General features: G+C 42.3%; 1 protein-coding gene across 2 annotated transcripts in view; it reads left to right on the top strand.

Annotated features, from left to right (window-relative positions):
- slc39a10 (solute carrier family 39 member 10) overlaps window positions 1-21,291 on the top strand; it is a 136,055-nt gene that overhangs the window by 36,515 nt on the left and 78,249 nt on the right. Inside the window, exons 1-3 of one of the 2 annotated variants that reach the window (XM_085985838.1) lie at window positions 6,769-6,869; window positions 16,980-17,907; window positions 20,742-20,922. In XM_085985838.1, coding sequence (XP_085841964.1) covers window positions 16,996-17,907; window positions 20,742-20,922 — 1,093 coding nt within the window. In that variant the 5' untranslated portion in view covers window positions 6,769-6,869; window positions 16,980-16,995. Of the gene's footprint in view, window positions 1-6,768; window positions 6,870-16,979; window positions 17,908-20,741; window positions 20,923-21,291 lie in introns of those variants that run through there. The other variant, XM_085985839.1, reaches the window with a different exon arrangement.

Raw genomic sequence — 21,291 nt, 5'->3', positions numbered from 1 at the left:
TCTAAGATTATGCCCCCTAGTTCTAGTCTCACCCATCAGTGGAAACATCCTCACCGCATCCACCTGATCAAGCCCCCTCACAATCTTATATGTTTCGATAAGATCGCCTCTCATTCTTCTGAACTCCAATGAGTAGAGGCCCAACCTACTCAACCTTTCCTCATAAGTCAACCCCCTCATCCGGAATCAACCGAGTGAACCTTCTCTGAACTGCCTCGAGAGCAAGTATATCTTTTCTTAAATATGGAAACCAAAACTGTATGCAGTATTCCAGGTGTGGCCTCACCAGTACCCTGTATAACTGAAGCAAGACTTCCCTGCTTTTATACTCCATCCCCCTTGCAATAAAAGCCAAGATTCCATTGGCCTTCCTGATCACCTGCTGTACCTGCATACTAACCTTCTGTGTTTCATGCACCAGGACCCCCAGATCCCTTTGTACTGTAGCACTTTGCAGTTTCTCTCCATTTAGATAATAACTTGCTCTTTAATTTTTTTCTGCCAAAGTGCATAACCTCACACTTTCCAACATTATATTGCATCTGCCAAATTTCTGCCCACTCACTTAGCCTGTCTATGTCCTTTTGCAGGTTTTTTATGTCCTCCTCACTCACTGCTTTCCCTCCCATCTTTGTATCATCGGCAAACTTGGATACGTTGCACTCGGTCCCTTCCTCCAAATCGTTAAATATAGATTGTAAAGAGTTGGGGTCCCAGCACTGACCCCTGCGGAACACCACTAGTCACTGATTGCCAACCCGAGAATGAACCACTTATCCCAACTCTCTGTTTTCTGTTAGATAGCCAATCTTCCACCCATGCCAGTACATTACCCCCAATCCCGTGATTTTTTATCTTGTAAAGCCTCGGGCTCCCAATTGTATTGCTGGCAAAATTCAGGATCACCCTCCCGTAGTGCTGCGGAACCTCAGCACCTGCACCATAGTAATGCCAAACCCTAGACCCCTCCTGTGCTACTAAAGTCTAAGCCCACCAGAGCTGCTAAACCACTTGACTTCCCCCCCATGTTCTTAAATGACAGATGTCTCATGAACACCCCTATTATAAAAACAGCACATCTTCCACCTCATTGAGCAACATCATGTGAAAATGCTAGGGCATAAAGAAAAATGAGCATTTACTATGTTCAGTGCACACAAAATGCTTATTGGTGTGTATTCTCCAGGAACCTGTGTGGCAGAATAATACTTCAACCACTTCTCTGTCTTTTTGCAGCTCCCTCTCAAATTTCTTTCCAAATCTTTTAGATGACATTGCCTACCTCACTTTATACATCTACAAATAAAATGTATTACATCCCCACCTCAGCATGCCCCTCCCTGCAGCAGTATAACTTCTAGCTCACCATGAGCAAGGCCAAAAGAGATCTTCAAATTATATTAAAATCCTGTAAAAGTTGGTCAATTTGGCAAGGTTGAGCCTTTTCCATCTGGTGTAAGTACGCTATGTATTGCTGTGGACAAATTGAACTTGTTCTTTCTTGGGTTAATTCTTAACTGAAGTTTTGAAGTGGGGTTGTGGGTGGGGAGTGGCAAAAGAGAGAAAGGATGCTTTGCCACTCAACCTGGGTTCCCAAGACCAGTCCGCTACTTGGTGAACACCATGTTTTCTCAGAAATGCTGAGATAGAGTCATAGAGTTATACAGCACAGAAAGAGGCCCTTCGGCCCATCGCGTCCATGCCGGCCATCAAGCCCCGTCTAATCTACTCCCATTTTCCAGCATTTGGTCCGTAGCCTTGTATGCTATGGCATTTCAAGTGCTCAACCAAATGCTTCTTGAATGTTGTGAGGGTTCCTGCCTCTACCACCCTTTCAGGCAGTGAGTTCCAGATTCCAACCACCCTCTGGGTGAAAAAGTTTTTCCTCAAATCCCCTCTAAACCTCCTGCCCCTTACCTTGAATCTATGCCCCCTTGTTATTGACCCCTCTACTAAGGGGAAAAGTTCCTTACTATCTACCCTATCTATGCCCCTCATAATTTTGTACACCTCAATCAGGTCCCCCCTCAGCCTTCTCTGCTCCAAGGAAAACAACCCCAGCCTGTCCAGTATTTCTTCATAGCTGAAGCGCTCCAGCCCAGGTAACATCCTGGTAAATCTCCTCTGCACCCTCTCCAAAGCAATCACATCCTTCCTATAGTGTGGCGACCAGAACTGCACACAGTATTCCAGCTGTGGCCTTACCAGCGTTTTGTACAGCTCCATCATAACCTCCCTGCTCTTGCCTTCATTAGCCGAGGCATAGAATATAAGTATCCAATATGCCTTTTTAACCACCTTATCCACCTGTTCTGCTGCCTTCAGGGATCTATGTACATGCACACCAAGGTCCCTCTGATCCTCTGTCTTTCCTAGGGTCTTACCATTCATTGTGTATTCCCTTGCCTTGTTAGTCCGTCCAAAATGCATCACCTCACACTTTTCAGGGTTAAATTCCATTTGCCACTGTTCCGCCCATCTGCCCAACCCATCTATATCGTCCTGCAGCCTGAGGCTTCCCTCCTCGCTATTTACCACCCCACCAATTTTCGTGTCATCTGCGAACTTACTGATCATACCCTTTACATTCACATCCAAATCATTAATGTAGACCACAAACAGCAAGGGACCCAGCACCAATCCCTGCAGTACCCCACTGGACACAGGCTTCCAGTCAAAAACAACCTTCCACCATCACACTCAGCCTTCTGCCACTAAGCCAGTTTTGGATCCAATGTGCCAAGGCACCCTGGATCCCATGGGCTCTTACCTTCCTGACCAGTCTCCTATGCGGGACTTTATCAAAAGCCTTACTGAAATCCATGTAAACCACATCCACTGCACTACCCTCGTCCACACACCTAGTCACCCCCTCAAAAAATTCAATCAGATTGGTCAGACATGATCTTCCCTTGACAAAGCCATGCTGGCTATCCCTAATTAATCCTTGCCTCTCCAAGTGGAGACTAATTCTGTCCCTCAGAATTTTTTCCAATAATTTCCCTACCACTGATGTTAGGCTCACTGGCCTGTAATTCCCTGGTTTATCCCTACTACCCTTCTTGAATAATGGTACTACGTTAGCTGTTCTCTAGTCCTCTGGCACATCCCCTGTGGCCAGAGAGGTTCTGAAAATTTGTGTCAGAGCCCCTGCAATCTCCTCCTTTGCCTCATATAGTAGCCTGGGATACACCTCGTCCGGGCCTGGGGATTTATCCACTTTTAAGCCCGCTAAAACCGCTAGTACCTCCTGCCTCTCGATGCTAATATGTTCAAGTATATCACAGTCCCACTGCCCGATTTCTATGTCTACATCGTCCTTCTCCATAGTGAACACAGATGCAAAAAATTCATTTAAAACCCCACCTACATCATCTGGCTCTACACACAGCTTGCCACTTTGGTCCCTAATGGGCCCTACTCTTTCCTTAGTTATCCTCTTGCCCTTAATACACTTATAAAACACCGTAGGATTTTCCTTTATTTTGCTCGGCAGTGTTATTTCATGGCCCCTCCTCGCTCTCCTAATTACTTTTTTAAGTATCCCCCTGCACTTCTAGGGCTTCCTCTGTCTTTAGTCCTTTGTATCTGCCAAAAGCCCCCCTTTTTTTCCTAATCCATTCTCGTATATCCCTTGACATCCAAGGTTCCCTGGGCTTGTTGGTCCCACCCTTGACCTTTACGGGAACATGTTGCCATTGTACTCTATATCAATTTCTTTTCTGAAAGACTCCCATTGCTCTGATGGGGATTTTCCTTCAAGTAGCTGATCCCAGTCCACATTGGCCAGATCATGCCTTATCATATTAAAATCGGCCTTCCCCCAATTTAGAACCTTTATTTCCGGTCCATCCTTGTCCTTTTCCATGACTACCTTAAATCTCACCGAATTATGGTCACTGTCACCAAAGTGCTCACCTACTAACACTTCTACCACTTGCCCGGCCACATTCCCTAGAATTAGGTCCAGTACCGTCCCCTCTCTTGTAGGACTTTCTACATGCTGGCTCAAAAAGCTCTCTTGGATGCACTTTAAGAATTCTGCACCCTCTAAGCCTTTCACACTCTGACTATCCCAGTTAATATTGGGGAAGTTGAAATCCCCCACTATTATTACCCTATTATTTGCACACTTCTATCTCCCCCTGACTGTTAGGGGGCCTATAGTACAGTCCTAGCAAAGTGCTTGCCCCAATTTTTTTTTAAAACTCTGTTTCTCTCTTTTGCATGCAAATAAGATATAGGTGAATTTTTACAATAACTAAGGATCTCGGGCAGTTGAGACGAGCTTCCGACCACATATCCATCAGCTCCATCACCAAGCCCGCCTACTTCCACCTCCGTAACATCGCCCATCTCCGCCCCGCCTCAGCTCATCTGCTGCTGAAAATATCATCCATGCATTTCTTACCTCTAGACTTGACTATTCCAATGATGATCTACCGGCCTTCCACCTACCACCCTCCGTAAAGTTGAGCTCATCCAAAATCCTGCTGCCCATATCCTAACTCGCACCAAGTCCCGTTCACCCAGTGCTCGTTGACTTACATTGGCTCCTGGTCTGACAACGCCTCGATTTTAAAATTCTCATCCTTTTTACAAATCCCTCCATGGCCTCGTCCCTCCCTATCTCTGTAACTTTCTCCAGCCCTACAATCCATCGCGATCTCTGCGCTCCTCCAATCCTGGTCTCTTGTGCATCCTGATTTTAATTGCTCCACCATTGGTGGCCGTGCCTTCAGCTGCCTAGGCCTAAGCGCTGGAATTTCCTCCCTAAATGTCTCTACCTCTCGCTCCTCCTTTAAGGCACTCCTTAAAACTTAGCTCTTTGACCAAGCTTTTGATCATCTGTCCTAATGCCTCCTTATGTGACTCGGTGTCAAAATGTATTTAACGCTCCTGTGAAGCGCCTTGGAACATTTTACTATGTTAAAGGTGCTATATCAATACAAGTTGTTGTTGTAGGACCTAATACAGGCATATTTAAGTACTGTATTTAATTTCAGATTAGGCAGCGAAATGGACAGACTTTTTGTTTTACTCAGCCCATTGGTTTGATGTAAAGTTTTAAAATTAAAATGCTCTAACAAAGCAAAATTGATATGTTTTTGTTTTATTTTCATAGACTTGCAGTGTTAACTTTTACAGTTAAGGAATAAACATAACTGATTATCAAAAAAATTGTGCATTTTTGAAAACTTGTATTAATTTGTTCTATATGGTGTTGCAGATAATTAAGATTTTTTTTGGCATAATATTGTTTTCCAATAAGTATAGGTATTGCAGATTGCTGTTGGTGTCAATTATTTTCACCTTTAGTTTTACATTCCACTTGTTTAAGACTACTAGAAAATATGGCATTGGTTTCCTGTCATTCTCAGAGGAACAAGCCTAATGTATGTAACTTCATTATATTCCACTCTGCTTACAAAGAGAATAGAGTTTTTATAACAAATATGCAATTTGCTGGTCTAATCTGATATTTTCTTTATTGTCTTTCTGAAATGTTCTTACTAAATATGGGAAAGTAAGGATATTCACTGGTAATTTAAAAAAAAAAATGAATCTCAGGATGTGGGCATTGCTGGAAAGGCCCACATTTTACTGCTTTTTTGTACCTTTTAAATTGTCCAATGTATGGCTCCTTTTCAACAGAATACTTGCAATCAATTGGGTTAAACAAATACAGGGATAACATTTTAGGGGTTTTATAATGAGGATTGGGAGAGTTTTAGAAACCAACAAAGGATGACCAAAAAATTGATTAAAAAGGAAGAAAATAGAGTATGAGAGAAAACTAGCAAGAAATATAAAAGCAGATTGTAAGAGTTTCTACAAGTATGTAAAAAGGAAAAGAGTAGCAAAAGTAAACGTTGGTCCCTTAGAGGCTGAGACAGAAGAAATTATTATGGGGAATAAGGAAATGGCAGAAACATTAAACAAATATTTTGTATCTGTCTTTACAGTAGAAGACACAAAAAGCATACTAAAATAGTAGGGAACCAAGGGGTTAATGAAAGTGAGGTACTTAAAGTAATTAATATTAGTAGAGAAAAAGTACTAGCAAAACGAATAGGACTAAAAGCCGACAAATCCCCTGGACTTGATGGCCTGTATCCTAAGGTTCTAAAAGAGGTGGCCACAGAGATAGTGGATGCATTGGTTGTTACGGTATCTTCCAAAATTCCCTAGATTTTAGAATGGGCCCAGTGGATTGGAAGGTAACAAATGTAACCCCACTATTCAAGTACGGAGGGAGAGAGAAAACAGGGAACTACAGACCAGTTAGCCTGACACCAGTCGTCTAGAAAATGCTGGAATCCATTATTAAGGAAATGCTAACAGGGCACTTAAATCATAATATGATTCGGCAGAGTCAACATTGTTTTATGAAAGGGAAATTGTGTTTAACAAATCTGTTGGAGTTTTTTGAGGATGTAACTTACAGGGTAGATAAAGGGAAACCAGTGGATGTAGTATATTTGGATTTCCAAAAGGCATTGGATAAGGTGCCACATAAAGGTTGTTATGCAAGATAAAAGTTCATGGGGTTGGGGGTAATATATTGGCATGGATAGAGGATTGGTTAATGGACATAAACAGAGGGCTGTAATTATTTGCAACACGAAAGATGTGATTGGTCCACTTGGAGGACAGGACCAGGTTTTTGATTAGTCCCCTTGGAGGACAAGACACACCCAGCAGATTGTCTGGAATGTGTAATTGGACCTTGCCTGCCTGAGTAATCAAGATCTTTGTAATGTGTAATTTGAGCTTCCATCGTGACAGCCGGGGTGCAAAGCTCACAGTGCTAACACTACTGCTTTCAGAGAACAGTGGGTTAGGAGCACTCACACTGCCGAGTTCAGGTAGGAAGGGGTGAGGTTATAGAGGGATTTTAACATGAGGATGCAAATTTTAAAATCAAGTTGTTGGTGGATAATGTTCCCCCTAATTATTTTTGCGTGCGCAGTCCCTTCAGACAGCTGTGTAGCCGCGAAGCTTAGCGAGCACAGGGGTAATGGGTGAATGGGACTTGCTGCGTGTAGGGATACGTGCAACAAAGTTTTGGATGAGCTCAAGTTCATTGAGGATGGAAGATGGGAGGCTGGCCAGGAGAACATTGGAATAGTTGAGTGGCAAATAACACACAAATGCAATGTTATGCATGTTGTAGGACCAACACAGAATATGCTCTCATTTAAAAAAAAAAAATTATTTATTGCCCATCCCTAGTTGCCCTTGAGAGGGTGGTAGTGAGCTGCCTTCTTGAACTGTTGGGGTGGGTGGGTTGTGGAGGAGAGGGAGAACGTGGTGCATGTGTAAAGGGGGTGGGGGTGGAAGAACGTGATCCAGGCCTAACCGAGGGCAGGAGAACTTGATCTATCTTCCCATGTGGATCACGTTCTTGGTCTCATCTCCCACCCCTCCTTTAGACCTGGTTCACGTTTTCCCCCTTTCCCACTGTTCTCACCATGCTGCCCTCCAACAAGTTCCTGACCTTTTCTTCCTGAGTTCCTGACCTCTCCCCGCCCCCAAGAGCTCCTGGCCTTCTCCACCCCCTCCCCGAGTTCCTGACCTACCCCCCTCTCTCCGAGCTACTCTCCTCCCTCTCCCCCTTTAATCTGGTCTCTCTCTCACCCTTCAATCCCCTCTCCTTTCTGATATTGCAGATCTGAGCTACAATATTTTGGGGTAAATAAGAACATAAGAAATAGGAGCAGGAGTAGGCCAATCGGCCCCTCGAGCCTGCTCCGCCATTCAATAAGATCATGGCTGATCTGATCCTAACCGCCAATTTACTATCACAGAACCATCTCCTGAATCTAACAGAATTAGACACACGAAATAGGAGCAGGATCAGGCTACACGGCCCCTGGGCCCGCTCCGCTACCCACAGGGCCATGTCCGATCCGAACCTAGACTCATTTCCAAATTCCTGCCTGCTCCCCGTAACCCTTAATTCCCTTTACTTCTAGGAAACTGTCTATTTCTGTTTTAAATTTATGTAATGATGTAGCTTCTACAGCTTTTTGGGGCAGCATATTCCATGGACCTACCACCCTCTGAGTGAAGTAGTTCCTCCTCATCTCAGTTTTGAAAGAGCAGCCCCTTATTCTAAGACTATGCCCCCTAGTTCTAGTTTCACTCATCATCGGGAACATCCTCCCTGCATCCACCCGATCCAACCCCTTCACAATCTTATATGTTTCAATAAGATCGCCTCTCATTCTTCTGAACTCCAATGAGTAGAGTCCCAATCTACTCAACCTCTCCTCATATGTCCATCCCCTCATCCCCGGGATTAACCGAGTGAACCTTCTTTGTACTGACTCGAGAGCAAGTATGTCTTTTCTTAAGTATGGACACCAAAACTGTATGCAGTATTCCAGGTGCGGTCTCACCAATACCTTGTACAACTGAAGCAATACCTCCCTATTTTTATATTCTATCCCTCTAGCAATGAAAGCCAACATTCCATTGGCCTTCTTAATCACTTGCTGCACCTGCATACTAACCTTTTGAGTTTCGTGCACCAGGACCCCCAGATCCCTTTGTACTTCAGTACTTTCCAGTTTCTTGCCATTAAGATAATAACTTGCTCTACGATTTTTCCTGCCAAAGTGCATAACCTCACACTTTCCCGTATTGTATTCCATCTGCCAAATCTCTGCCCACTTACTTAGCCTGTCTATGTCCCCTTGCAGGTTTTTTATGTCCTCCTCACTCACTACTTTCCCTCCCATCTTAGTATCATCTGCAAACTTTGATATGTTACACTCGGTCCCCTCCTCCAAATCGTTAATATAGATTGTAAAGAGTTGGGGACCCAGCACTGACCCCTGCGGAACACCACTAGTTACTGATTGCCAGTCTGAGAATGAACCATTTATCCCAACTCTCTGCTTTCTGTTAGAGAGCCAATCCTCCACCCATGCCAGAATATTACCCCAATCCCGTGATTTTTTATCTTAAGCAATAATCTTTTGTGTGGCACCTTGTCAAATGCCTTTTGGAAGTCTAAATACACTACGTCCACTGGTTCCCCTTTATCCACCCTATATGTTACTTCCTCAAAGAACTCCAGCAAATTTGTCAAACATGACTTCCCCTTCATAAAACCATGCTGACTTTGTCCTATTAAATTATGATTATCCAAATGTCCTGTTACTGTCTCCTTAATAATGGACTCCAATATTTTACCTACCACAGATGTTAGGCTAACCGGTCTATAGTTTCCAGCCTTCTGTCTACTGCCCTTTTTAAATAAGGGTGTTACATTAGCAGTTTTCCAGTCTGCCGGGACCTTTGCTGAGTCCAGGGAGTTTTGGAAAATTATTACTAATGCATCCACAATCCCTACCGCCACTTCCCTCAAGACCCTAGGATGTAAGCCATCAGGTCCAGGTGATTTATCCGCCTTGAGTCCCATTATTTTACCGAGTACCACTTCCTTAGTGATTTTGATCGTGTTTAGCTCCTCCCCCCCCCCCCCCCATAGCCCCCTGTTTGTCCAGTGTTGGGATACTCTTAGTGTCCTCTACTGTAAAGACTGATACAAAATATTCATTCAGTGTTTTTGCCATCTCCATATTTCCCACCATTAATTTCCCAGTCTCATCCTCTAAGGGACTAACATTTACTTTAGCCACCCTTTTTCTTTTTATATAACTATAAAAACTCTTACTATCTGTTTTTATATTTTTTGCTAATTTACTTTCATAATCTATCTTCCCTTTCTTAATCAATCTTTTTGTTATTTTTTGCTGTCTTTTAAAGTTTTCCCAATCCTCTATCCTCCCACTAGATTTGGCTACCTTATATGCCCTTGTTTTTAGTCGAATACTATCCTTAATTTCTTTACTTAGCCACGGATGGCTGTCTTTTCTTTTACACCCTTTTCTTCTCAGTGGAATATATTTTTTTTGGAAGTTGTAAAATAACTCCTTAAATGTACACCACTGATCATGTATCGTCTTACCCTTTAATCTATTTTCCCAATCCACTCTAATCAATTCCACTCTCATACCTTCATAGTCTCCTTTATTCAAGCTTAGCACGCTTGTTTGAGATCCAACCTTCTCACCCTCTAATTGAATATGGAATTCAACCATGTTATGGTCACTCATTCCAAGGGGATCCTTTACTAGGACATTTTTAATTAATCCTGTCTCGTTACACAGGACCAGATCTAAGGTTGCTTGCCCCCTGCACGGATGCCCATCATTCAACCAAGGATGGCAGTCAAAGTTTTCACCTTTGGGTCGCTGTGCACATTTTTTGTTTCCCCCTCCCAATATAATTTTCCTCTGCAAGTTTTCCAGCCCACCATTACCCCAGCGCAGAACTCCTGCCCGCTCATTCCACCTTCGGCAATTAGAACCAAATTCAAGCACTCCCTAAAGGCTACCCCTTCGATCCCCTCTCTTTCCCCCCCAATCTGATCCTCTCTTTCCCCCCCCCAATCCTCTCTCCCTCCCCCACCTGATCCTCTCTTTCGCCCCCCCATCCAATCCTCTCTTTTCCCCCCCTCCCAATCCTCTCTTCCCACCCCCCCTCCAATCCTCTCTCCCTCCCCCCCCTCCCCCTCTGATCCTCTCTTTCCTCCCCCTCCCCACTTCGATCCCCTCTCCTCCCTGGCCACCAAAGGATCCCCTGACCTTTTCCAGTCTGGCCTGACACCACATTCAAGCTATATCCCAAGTAGTGTCAAACCTAAAAAATGTGAAATGGTTTCCATGAGAGGATTTTGCATTACTGTGCTCTTGACCTAGATTGTGGCCTGACCTAGATTGTGGCCTGACCTTGAAGTTATAATTTTTGCATTACTGATGAGTGGAACCGTCACAGTAAGTAAAATAACAATGTGACTGCACTCGAGATGTTCTGTGCAACTACTATGCATTTAAAAAGTGGATGCTTTAATCAAGGGATTTCAGACCATGTGACCTTAACCCCTTGCACTACTTTATAAAAGTACCCCAGGCAGCCATCGGACCTGAATTTACTGCAGATTTGCACCATAGTAATGCCATATTAGCGGTGTACGTGATTGTTAATGCCTAAAAGTTCCAGGAAATGATGGAGTGAGTTACGCAATGAGTTAAGTTGTGCCATAGTTTGCTGGCACGTAGGGTTGCAAAATTCTGGGAATTTTTAAAAGAGGAAACTTTCCATGGGAATTTTCAGGAATTTATGGGAATTTGGGGAATTTATGGGAATTTTGAGTTTTTTGGCACACTGATGGTTTTTGTCTCTGACCCTTATATTATCTTTGTCATCAAAATAGACATACTGTTCCATACAAATAAAAACAGGCTTTCAAAACTTTATTTAGGTTATAATTTTGAACTTTATTGAACCCCCACAAAAAGACCTATCTAAAATAAAATAAAAAGAGCGTCAGCTTATTTAGCCTGTAATTTGTCCTTATTTTGTCCCTTTGAGTCTTCTACTCATGAGTCTTCTGAGTCTTCTACTCCTCATTGCTCCTCCTGATTCTCTGACTCTGGCTCTGACGTGTCCATTTCCTCCTCTGTGTCAGTGTCTAGCTGTGTGGTGGACACTTCTGTATCTGGCTCAATAAGTTGTAGGTTCGCCTGGATAGCCACCAGTTTCTCCACTCTTGTTAGTCAGCCTGTTGCGCACCTTTGTATGCGTATTCCCAAAAAGTGACCAGTTTCGTTCAGAGGCCGCTGATGAAGGTGGGATTTGGAGTATCACCGATGCAATAGGTGACAGGGCCTCAGATGCACAAATTCCCTTCCACCAGGTATGTGCACTGATATGATTGCATGATTCCCATATCCCGTCCCCATTCCAAAGACCTTGCTTGGTAGAGAACTTTGCCCACATCCAGATTGAGGTGGCGTGAGAGGGTAGAAATCACACTAAGCGCTGTTGATCTGTTCTCCAGAAAGTATTGGTCTCCCAACATGCTTTGGGTCCAGCATGTATGCTGCAGCATGAATCGGCTTGACACAAAATTCTTGATGCGTCTGTATGAATTGAACAATTGCCTTCTCCTCTGCTTTGAGCAGCAGGGATGTGGGTAGGGCAATGCTGATTTGTTCTTTTAAATCAGCAAAAAGCCTGAGAACATCTGACAAGACAGCGTCATCTCCTTCAATCTGAGCAATTGCAGATGCTACTGGTGCGAATAGTTTAAGGCTGCTAACCACTGTCCCAAAACACATCATCCAGCAGTATTTTCTTGATGGTGGTTTCCATATCCCCAGACTGGGATATTGCCATTTCTTGCAGCGATTCCTTACCCTCCAGAAGGGTGTTGTACATTATGACAACGCTACCCCATCTAGTGTTGCTGGGCAGCTTCAGTGTGGTGTTCTTGTTCTTTGTCGTTTGCTTGGCGTTGTAGGTTGCTGCAACTATCTGTTTTCCCCTGACATACTTAACAACTTGCTTGGCTCTCTTGTACATGGTTCTCAAACCCATGATGTCCTTGAGGAGCAGGTTGAGCCCATGAGCTGTGCACCCAATAGACGTAATATGAGGGTAGGCCTCCTCTACTTGAGCCCAAGCAGCCTTCATATTCGCAGCATTGTCAGTAACTATTGCAAAGACCTTTTGTGATCCAAGATCGTTGATGACCGCTTTCAGCTCATCAGCAATGTATGTGCCTGTGTGTCTGTTGTCCTTCGTGTTTGTGCTCTTGAAGAACACTGGGAGAGGAGTGGAGACGATGTAGTTTATGATGCCCTCCCCTCGTATATTTGACCACCCATCTGAGATAACTGCAACACAGTCTGCCATCTCTATGGTTTCTTTGAGCTTTCCTTGGACTCTGTTATACTCAGCCTCCAGCAAATAAGTAGACAAAGCATGTCTGGTGGGAGGACAGCATGCAGGGCGAATAACATTGAAAAATCTCTTCCAGTACACATTGGCTGTGAGCATGAGGGGTGAGCCTGTCGCATATGCAGCTCGAGCAAGGCACTCATCTGCATTCTTCTGGCCATGGTTATCCATTGTATCAAAGAACCTTCCAAGTGGGCCAGGAGTTGCTGATGATAAGGAGCCTGATGCTGAATGTGGACCATCATCTTCTTGAATGGAAGCAGAGGAACTCTGGGCTGACTGCTGTGAGCTTTGAGTGAAGTTGTTGCATTTGGATAAATGCTGCTGCATCTTTGTGGCATTCTTTACATATGGCTTTGTACAGTGTTTGCACTTGTACACAGTCTTTCCATCTTTAATGCCTGGGGTAAAATGCTTCCATACATCCGACGGTAAACGTGGCATTGTTCTATGCAGAGAAATAAAGGGCATTCGTCTCTGTCGAACTGCGGTCGATCAGCACGATTGCAACAGGGTGAGTAATTTTTTTCCTGATGCTCCATGTGATGGAAGCATGACATGTGCACGCACAACGCTACATCACCAATAGAGGGAGCTAATCGCTCATCCACTCATCCAACCAATCAGGACACACTTGTTCACAGTCACACACAAAACTTGTAATGATTAAAACAAGCCAAGCAAGAAGATAAACATATATTGATTAAGAAATTCTTTAATAATTAAGATTCCATCTCTGTTAGTAATTTTAAGAGAGGACCTGTGGAAAAAAGTGAGAGAAATACAAAAAAAAACAATATTATGCTAGCATGTGCTTTTTTTCGGCAAAATTCCCAAGCTAAACTTCCCGTGGAAAATTTCCAGAAATTTACCAGAAACTTTCCTCCCCTTCGCAACCCTACTGTCACGTTTGCAGCCTCGCCAAAGCCAATAAAAGTCCGTTCTCACCGTTCAGGCCTCCATTGTAGTCAATGACGATCACTAATTTGCTGGATTTACGCTATTATTTTCACGCTGCAGCCAGTTAGGCTGTAAAATAATGGCGTGGGTGACCTGGTAATGACGTGATTTATGGTCAACACATGACCCTCAGCCTCGGATCCCAACAAAGGCGCCATTAAAAATGTGGAGTGTCACCTCAGCAGTCGAAGTTCTGAGTATTATTTTCCTAAATCTCTCATTTTTGGCAGTATGTTCTTGCCAGCTTTGCCATCCAGAGTGCTGTTAGTGCCTGAAGGCAATTACTTTCAACACCCCCCCACCCCCTCTCCCCATCTATTTCTACGTTCCAAGAGTTTAATTTAAGGAAGAACTGAAGGATTTGGTGACTGGGAGGGAAGACAGCCAAAGCCCCTGATCACTGCTGCTCTAAGTTACCACAGCTGGATTACCCTAGAACATTGACCACCTACTGACTTTGGACCACTGAACAGCATTGAGACATCCATTGTTCTCTTTCCATTTACTAGACCCAGAAACACCATTACCATCAGACTCGCCCTCTCTGGACAATAATCCAGGCCTATGCTCCAAATGCAACCTTGACTTTGTGACAGGCTTGGAGACTCCACTAGCCCAGAATCCCTGCCTTGTCACCTTCCCCAATCTCTATTAAGGACTATCTTGAGCATGTTTAATTTCTCTTGCATTCTGAATATGTAATCAGCTAAATTTCTGTTGTTGAAATTCTCTGTGTGTACATTGACTACCACTTTGGACCCAAGCTCCTCTAACCTGTCCTCTGCCTATCACACCTCAACTCACTCTGATTTCCCCTTGCAGAGAAGGAAGTAATTTGTCCCAACATATTATTACTGATGCTAGCTCTTCAACTGGTCCCTTTTTTATATTCTTCCTTTTCAGTTAACCAATTCCCTTTTAAAATTTTATTACAATCTGCCTCAATAGCAATTTTTTGTAAAGAATTCAATATTTCTTTACATCCCCATTGCTCTTCTCGTGATGATCCAGAGTTTATACCTTCTTGTTACAGATTCACCAAACAATAGAAATGGTCTTTTACTATTTACCCTCTTAAAACATTTTGTAACTTTGACAACCTCTATTGGATCCCCCTTTATTCCAGTGAAAAAAACTAATTTTTTGAGCCCCCCTTCACTGCCCTTTCCATTGCTCTAATATCCTTTCTATAATGGGATACCCACAATGCCATGCAGTACTCCAACTGTGGCCTAATCAATGTCTCGTGCAAATTCAACATATGTTCCTTGCCCGCCACTCCCATCTGCAATATGTCCCTCTTAGTTCTTTACCTTGATACTACTTTCTTCCACCTGCCACAGGCCCAAAATCCTCCTGGACAGGCCCACAGCTTGCTTTTGTTTAGCGCTAGGCATCCATGGGTAAGTAATACAGGGAAATGGATGATAATGAGAGGAAAGGGGTCAGAAGCTAGGAACAGTGCTTTGGGGAGAAGCTGAAAGTGATGCTTTGGGCGTTAACTGAGAGGGAGTGTAGGGGCAATGCCAGTATGAACTCTGGGCTGAGGGAGGGAAGAATACCAGCATAACTGGGTTAGAGGAGAATTGATGAAGGAGAAGACTGCTGGGTTTTATTGATGAGGGAGAAGATTGCCAGTATAAGGGTTGGAGGAGGAAAAAAAAGTGTCGCTCTGAAAGAGTGTGAAGTTGGATTGGATACCGTGTCTCTGTGAACTGGGTACAGAGGGTTTGAAGTACCCTTATGTACCAGGGCGGTGGGGATTGGATGTAGGAGAGTGAATTTTGAGCTAACTGTTAACTAATCAGTGTTCTGGCAGAGTTTCAAATGTCACTTTAGTTTTTTTTAGATTAATGATCTTAACTGTAAAGCAACAAATGCTTGTATTGAATCAGAATACATTATTTTTTTTCTGGGAGAGTATATCCACAGATTTCCCATGACAATGCACCACCAATTTTGTGCCTTCAACATTTGTTGTTTCCCCCCCTGGTGGCTTTCTTGTATTCACAGCAAAAACAACAACATCATGCATTTATGCAGCACTTTTAACTTCAAACCATCACAAAGGGCTTCATAAAGGCATGAAGAAAAAACAGATACTGAGCCAAAGGAGCAGATATTAGGAGGGGTGATCAAAATCTTTGGGAAAGAGATGGGTTTTAAGGAGGCGAGGTGGAGGGCTTTAGGGAGAGAATTTCAAAGCATGGGGGCTAGGCAGCTGAAGGCATAGCCATCAATGATGGGACAGTGGGAGGGGCTTCACAAAAGGTCAGCCAGAGAACCGGAAAAATGCGGGGTGCGGAGGTGGTGGGGTGTTGTAGCATTGAAGGAGCTTATGGAGTTAGGGAGGAGAAGGGCCATATACTTGTTTTTTTCCCCTCCAATACATGTGATGGAATGTTCTGTATACCTACTGCTTAAGGTACAGAGACTGTTTAAACTTCTTTTCATGTCAGGACTGTTTTTGAGTTGTCAGCTTTTCGGGGATTGTGTCAGCTTATTCTAGTTTTCTAGGTAGTATGTAAGAGGAAGAATTCTGAACCACTGGCTTCACTCTATACAGTTCGTACCATTTAAATCAAATGTGCTTTATTTCATGAACAGCAGATCCAAAATTGCTGGCAGGCGTGCTACATTGTTATAGAATTATGTCAGTTTAGGTTTATAAAGATCCACTGTCTAGGTGCAGTACAAGAAGTTTATTGGTTCCTCTGACTTGTTGATACAGAGAACAATAGGTCTATTTGGCCTTTTTTCCCCCATCCCACCCCCTCCCATTTGTGGCTGCTAAATGTTTCTCCTTTTTCTTCAGATAGTAAATTTGGTATTTAACAGCCCCTTTAAGAAAGCTAGTTCATTATATCACTATGAACTTTTATACTTTTGAAATATCCTCTTTTTGATACTAAAATCAACATTAGAAACCACAGCACCTTTCAAACCAAGTGTGTTTTATATGTCAGTTTTTAATAAAAAATATTCTGTTTAGCAAAGAAGCCTTGTATGAACTTTTGTGTTTTTGCAATAACTGCTATATTCTTTGACCAAGTGATTTAATTATGTCGCACCGAGAATTTTTTTTTCTTGACTTGGGTATTTTTAAAATTCACCTTGGTAAGGCAATAACATTTTGTTACACAGTGGAAACTGAGATGATTTAGTGTATTTTTCTGAAACCATGTTTTCTTTTATTTCAGGTACAGTATTGCCACCATGAAGGTACATCTACATACAAAATTTTGTTTCATTTGCTTACTGACTTTTCTCTTTCACCATTGCAACCACTGCCACGATGACCACGATCATGAACACAGTCATGATCACAACCGCAACCGCGCTACTGAAGAGAACCATATACATAAGCACAATGATTACCAGATCTCCGAGGAGTCATACCTTCAAAACAATCCCAGCAAGAGCTCTCTACATAATGCAGAAAATAAGCAAATGTATTACATTCAAAAACTGTTCAGTCATTATGGTGAGAATGGGAAGTTGACCTTTCACGGTTTAGAGAAACTCTTGTCAAATTTGGGCCTTGGAGAAGTGAAAGTTGTAGAGATAGAACATGAACACGATGAGCATGATCATGTTTCACACCTAGACCTTGTAGAGCTACAAGAACATAAACATGTACACTCCCATTCACACTCCAATCACACAGCACATGACCAAACTGTACCAGTTCCCAAGGTAAAAGTCAGGCATTGCAAAAACTCAGACAGCAAGAATACACATACCACTGTGACCACTCCCATTGCTCACCATCAACCTCGGCATCATCACCACAACCATCATCGAGGTGTTGGCCATTCTTCAGAATCACAGATTCATAAAGAGGGAGAACAACTCCCCGACCCTTCAGATGCTAATACATTACAGCAACAACCCAAGAAAAGGTCAAAGCAACGCAAAAAACATAAAGGTATAGCAAAACAACCAGAAGTGGCATTAACTACATCTGAAGAATCCTTGAGTATTATGTCCAAGACTAAACATGATGGAGATGAGCATCTTCATACTTCTGAGGAAGAAGCAGCTTCTCCACATAGAACAAAAAAAGATTTGAGTTCCTCAAAATCGAATCAGGAAGATCACTTAGAAGCTGAGCTTGCGCACGATGAGGTGAGACTGGCTGAACCAAATTATATAAAATGTAACATTTTTTAAAGCTGCTGTTCTATAAATGGTGACTAAATTAATTTAGAATGATTAATAAAAATAGACTTCCCTTTTTAACTAATGCTTAAGCTTGATTTGTAATGGGCCCAGTTCTTGCTATCTTTTTTCTGTGTGTAGTAATGTGAAATTCAGCTTCATCAAAAGTTAAAACATTTTAAAATAATAAAAATGCACAACCAATAAAAATGGGAGAAATATAGAAGAACTGGATACTTCAGTATATTTTGTATACACTGTTCACCGTGTATTTGGATGAAGATCTCATGCTTTTGAAAAGGTCATTCACTACAGTGTTTGTTAATGAAGCATTCTGGTCATCAGATTTCAAATGGACCCAAGTTAACAGTGAGAACTTACAGATAAATTAAATCCTGAATTTGACACATCTGCTTTTAAAAGAAAAATAGCCATGGTGTGGAGATGCCGGAGTTGGACTGGGGTGGACAAATGTAAGAAGTCACACAACACCAGGCTATAACCTGGTGTTGTGTGACTTCTTACAAAAGAAAAATAGTAAGCCATACAGACTGGATATGTGCAAGGTTAGCATTCTGAGCTGTGCTGAGTAGGGGTGGCAGTAGGACGGTATAGTGAGACACAATGGGGCCACTTTGGTGTCCTCAGCATCCCCATTAGGGGTGCAAATAACATAATAGCAGCAACTCTGTCAGACATCAGTTCCAACAGATTCCTGCTCATTTTGGACTCTGCTGTGGCTCGGATGAGCCTATGAAGCTCCCTTTCAAAGCAGGCAGAAGCTTTGTCAAAAGGAGACGGGACAAGATTTCCCCTGCCCCAAGTGTGCAGTGCTTTGAATCTCCAGCACATCCATGGAAACCTGGTGAGAAGGAGCTTGAACGAGCCTGTAGCAGAAGGGCTTTTAATAGGCCTGCAGATTTTAAAGGTGTTTTGGGTCTTTGTAATTTTTTTGTTTCTCTTTCCCCCCCCACCCACCCCCCCCCCCCCCCAACCTCTCTCCCTTGCTGTCACTTGGACTCTCTCAAGCCATTTTTTTGGCTCCAGCTTCCTTTATTGGCACCAGAGGGTTTACCAATAGGGATTGTTCAAGCTGCCATGTTAAGAGGAAGAGTAGGAGCTGCAGAGTGGTGTCAGGCTGCCCGAGAGGTATTCTGTGCGCTCCTACTGGCATCTGCATCCCTACAATTGCAGAGAAAAGTAACCTCCTTCGCTTTAAATTTGACCTGCATGCAACTTTCCTGTCTTATTACTGGCATCATCCCTGGATCTACCCGAGTTGACACTTGGAGCTGTAAATAATTATGTAAATGAGCTTAGATCAGATAATTGTATATTATTTACGCTTGAGGTTCAGTCAGATATTAAAGCAGTGCAAACCAATTAAGAACTGATTTACACCTGGGGGCAATAATTGCCCCAATATTTTCAGGCTTGAGAGGGAAAAATCATGCTGGGAAGTGCACTTCTATCTTGACAAAGGGTTTCGACCTGAAACGTTGACTCTGTTTCTCTCTCCACGGATGTTGCCTGGCCTGCTGAGTTTTTCCAGCATTTTCTGTTGTTATTTCGGATTTCCAGCATCTGCAGTATTTTGCTATCGCACTTCTGTGAATGTTCGTTGCGGATATGAGAAAGTTTGGCTGTGATGCCTCAAATGGTAAAATAGTCTAAGAAGCAGCACATGAAAAATGGACAGTTGAATGAAGTTTTGGCAGGTGCTCAGCAGTCATCCAATTGGAGAGAGGGGAGAAAATTGAATGAAAATAAGTAATGGACAAAAATATTATACTGCAATGAAATGATAACATACAATTTGTAGTATTGATCTATATGGTATAGCATTTAATTTTTTTCTCAGTTGTTTGCACTTAAAATTAACTTGCATTTATATAGCTTCTTTCATGACTTCAGGATGTCCCAAAGTTTTTAACCACCAATGAAGTACATTTGAAGTGCAGTCACTGTTGTAATGTAGGGAAACCCTGCAGTTAATTTGCATGCAGCAAGGTCCCACAAACAGCAATGTGATAAATAACCAAATAATCTCTGTTTTTGGTTAAGGGATAAATTACAGCCAGGTTAATGGGAGAACTTCCTTGCTCTGCTTCAAATAGTGGCATGAGATCTTTTATGTCCAACTGAGAGGACAGGCTGGGCCTTGGTCTCATCCAAAAAGTGTTCAATAGATTTTTGGTTTCAATTTGAAGAATTTTGATGAATTTGCATTAAGTGAATTCTGAACTGAATTCTAGTTTACATGGAGTTCTTGTGGTGTGAGACCACATTTGTAGCACTTGTAGACTTGAGCAGACATAGTGCATGCATTTCACATTGAGTAGCGATGAAAAGAAAAATGAAAATTTTAGCAATCTGTAATACAAAAATACTGGACATTCACAGCAAATTGATCAGTATCTAAAAGAAAAAGATAGGTTAGTTTAACATTTTGGGTGCAGTCCTCCATGACTAAGGATTACACACAATTTTAATACCAGATGTAATGTAACTCTAACTTTTATTCATATGTTATACTCTTGATGTCAGTCATAAGTCTATATTCTCTATTTTCCATATCGGATAATAAGGTTTTAACTGTATTTTCAGTCCCCATATTTAATTATTGTTTTCTAGTTACTGTGTAATACATATATTTTTTAAATTGTTCAAATAGAAACTATTATTATCTCATATTGTTAAATTGTAACCTGAAAATGTAAAGCCCGTGCTGCTTATAAGTTATGTTCACTTATTTAATTGGTGAGTATTTTGGAATATTTACACAAATTTGTTCTTTCTAGTGCTTGAATGTGTCCCAGCTGCTGCAGCACTATGGTCTTAGCACAAATTCTGGGATTTCTACAGTGGAGTTTACATACCTATGTCCTGCCTTGCTGTACCAGATTGATAGCAGGGTATGCATCCAGCATCATGATGAGTTGAGTATGGAGCCAGTAGACAACCAAGATTCTGTATTACCAGGTGAGGCATATAAATTGATCTAAAATAAAGCTGGATTTTTGTTTTTATTTTTAACTAGTGCCTACAAACTTAAGTGAGCTTCCAAGCGTTTTCAGGATTCATATTTTATAATTTTTGTATTGTGAGAGACTCATTTTGTACTATAAAAGTTGCTTCAAGCTGTTAGAAGCTCAGTTTATACACCCCAACACTTTCAAAGCACTACAGAATTTGAAATTACAGTACTGTGCATTATATCTCCGAGTACAAGTAAGTACAGATGCTGGATGAAAATAACTGGTGGAGATGTGGGATTGGGTGTGCAAAATTAAATGGGCTAGATTTACTGCCTAATCAGTCAATGGGCTAAAATGTGTGAATATTTGTGTT

This window comes from Somniosus microcephalus, chromosome 4 (assembly GCF_052327205.1).
Source record: "Somniosus microcephalus isolate GS21.2 chromosome 4, FLI_Smic_1.0, whole genome shotgun sequence".
In the NCBI taxonomy this organism is placed as follows: Eukaryota; Metazoa; Chordata; class Chondrichthyes; order Squaliformes; family Somniosidae; genus Somniosus; species Somniosus microcephalus.
Note: the sequence above shows the minus strand (reverse complement) of the source record. Positions and strands in the feature narration are given on the sequence as shown.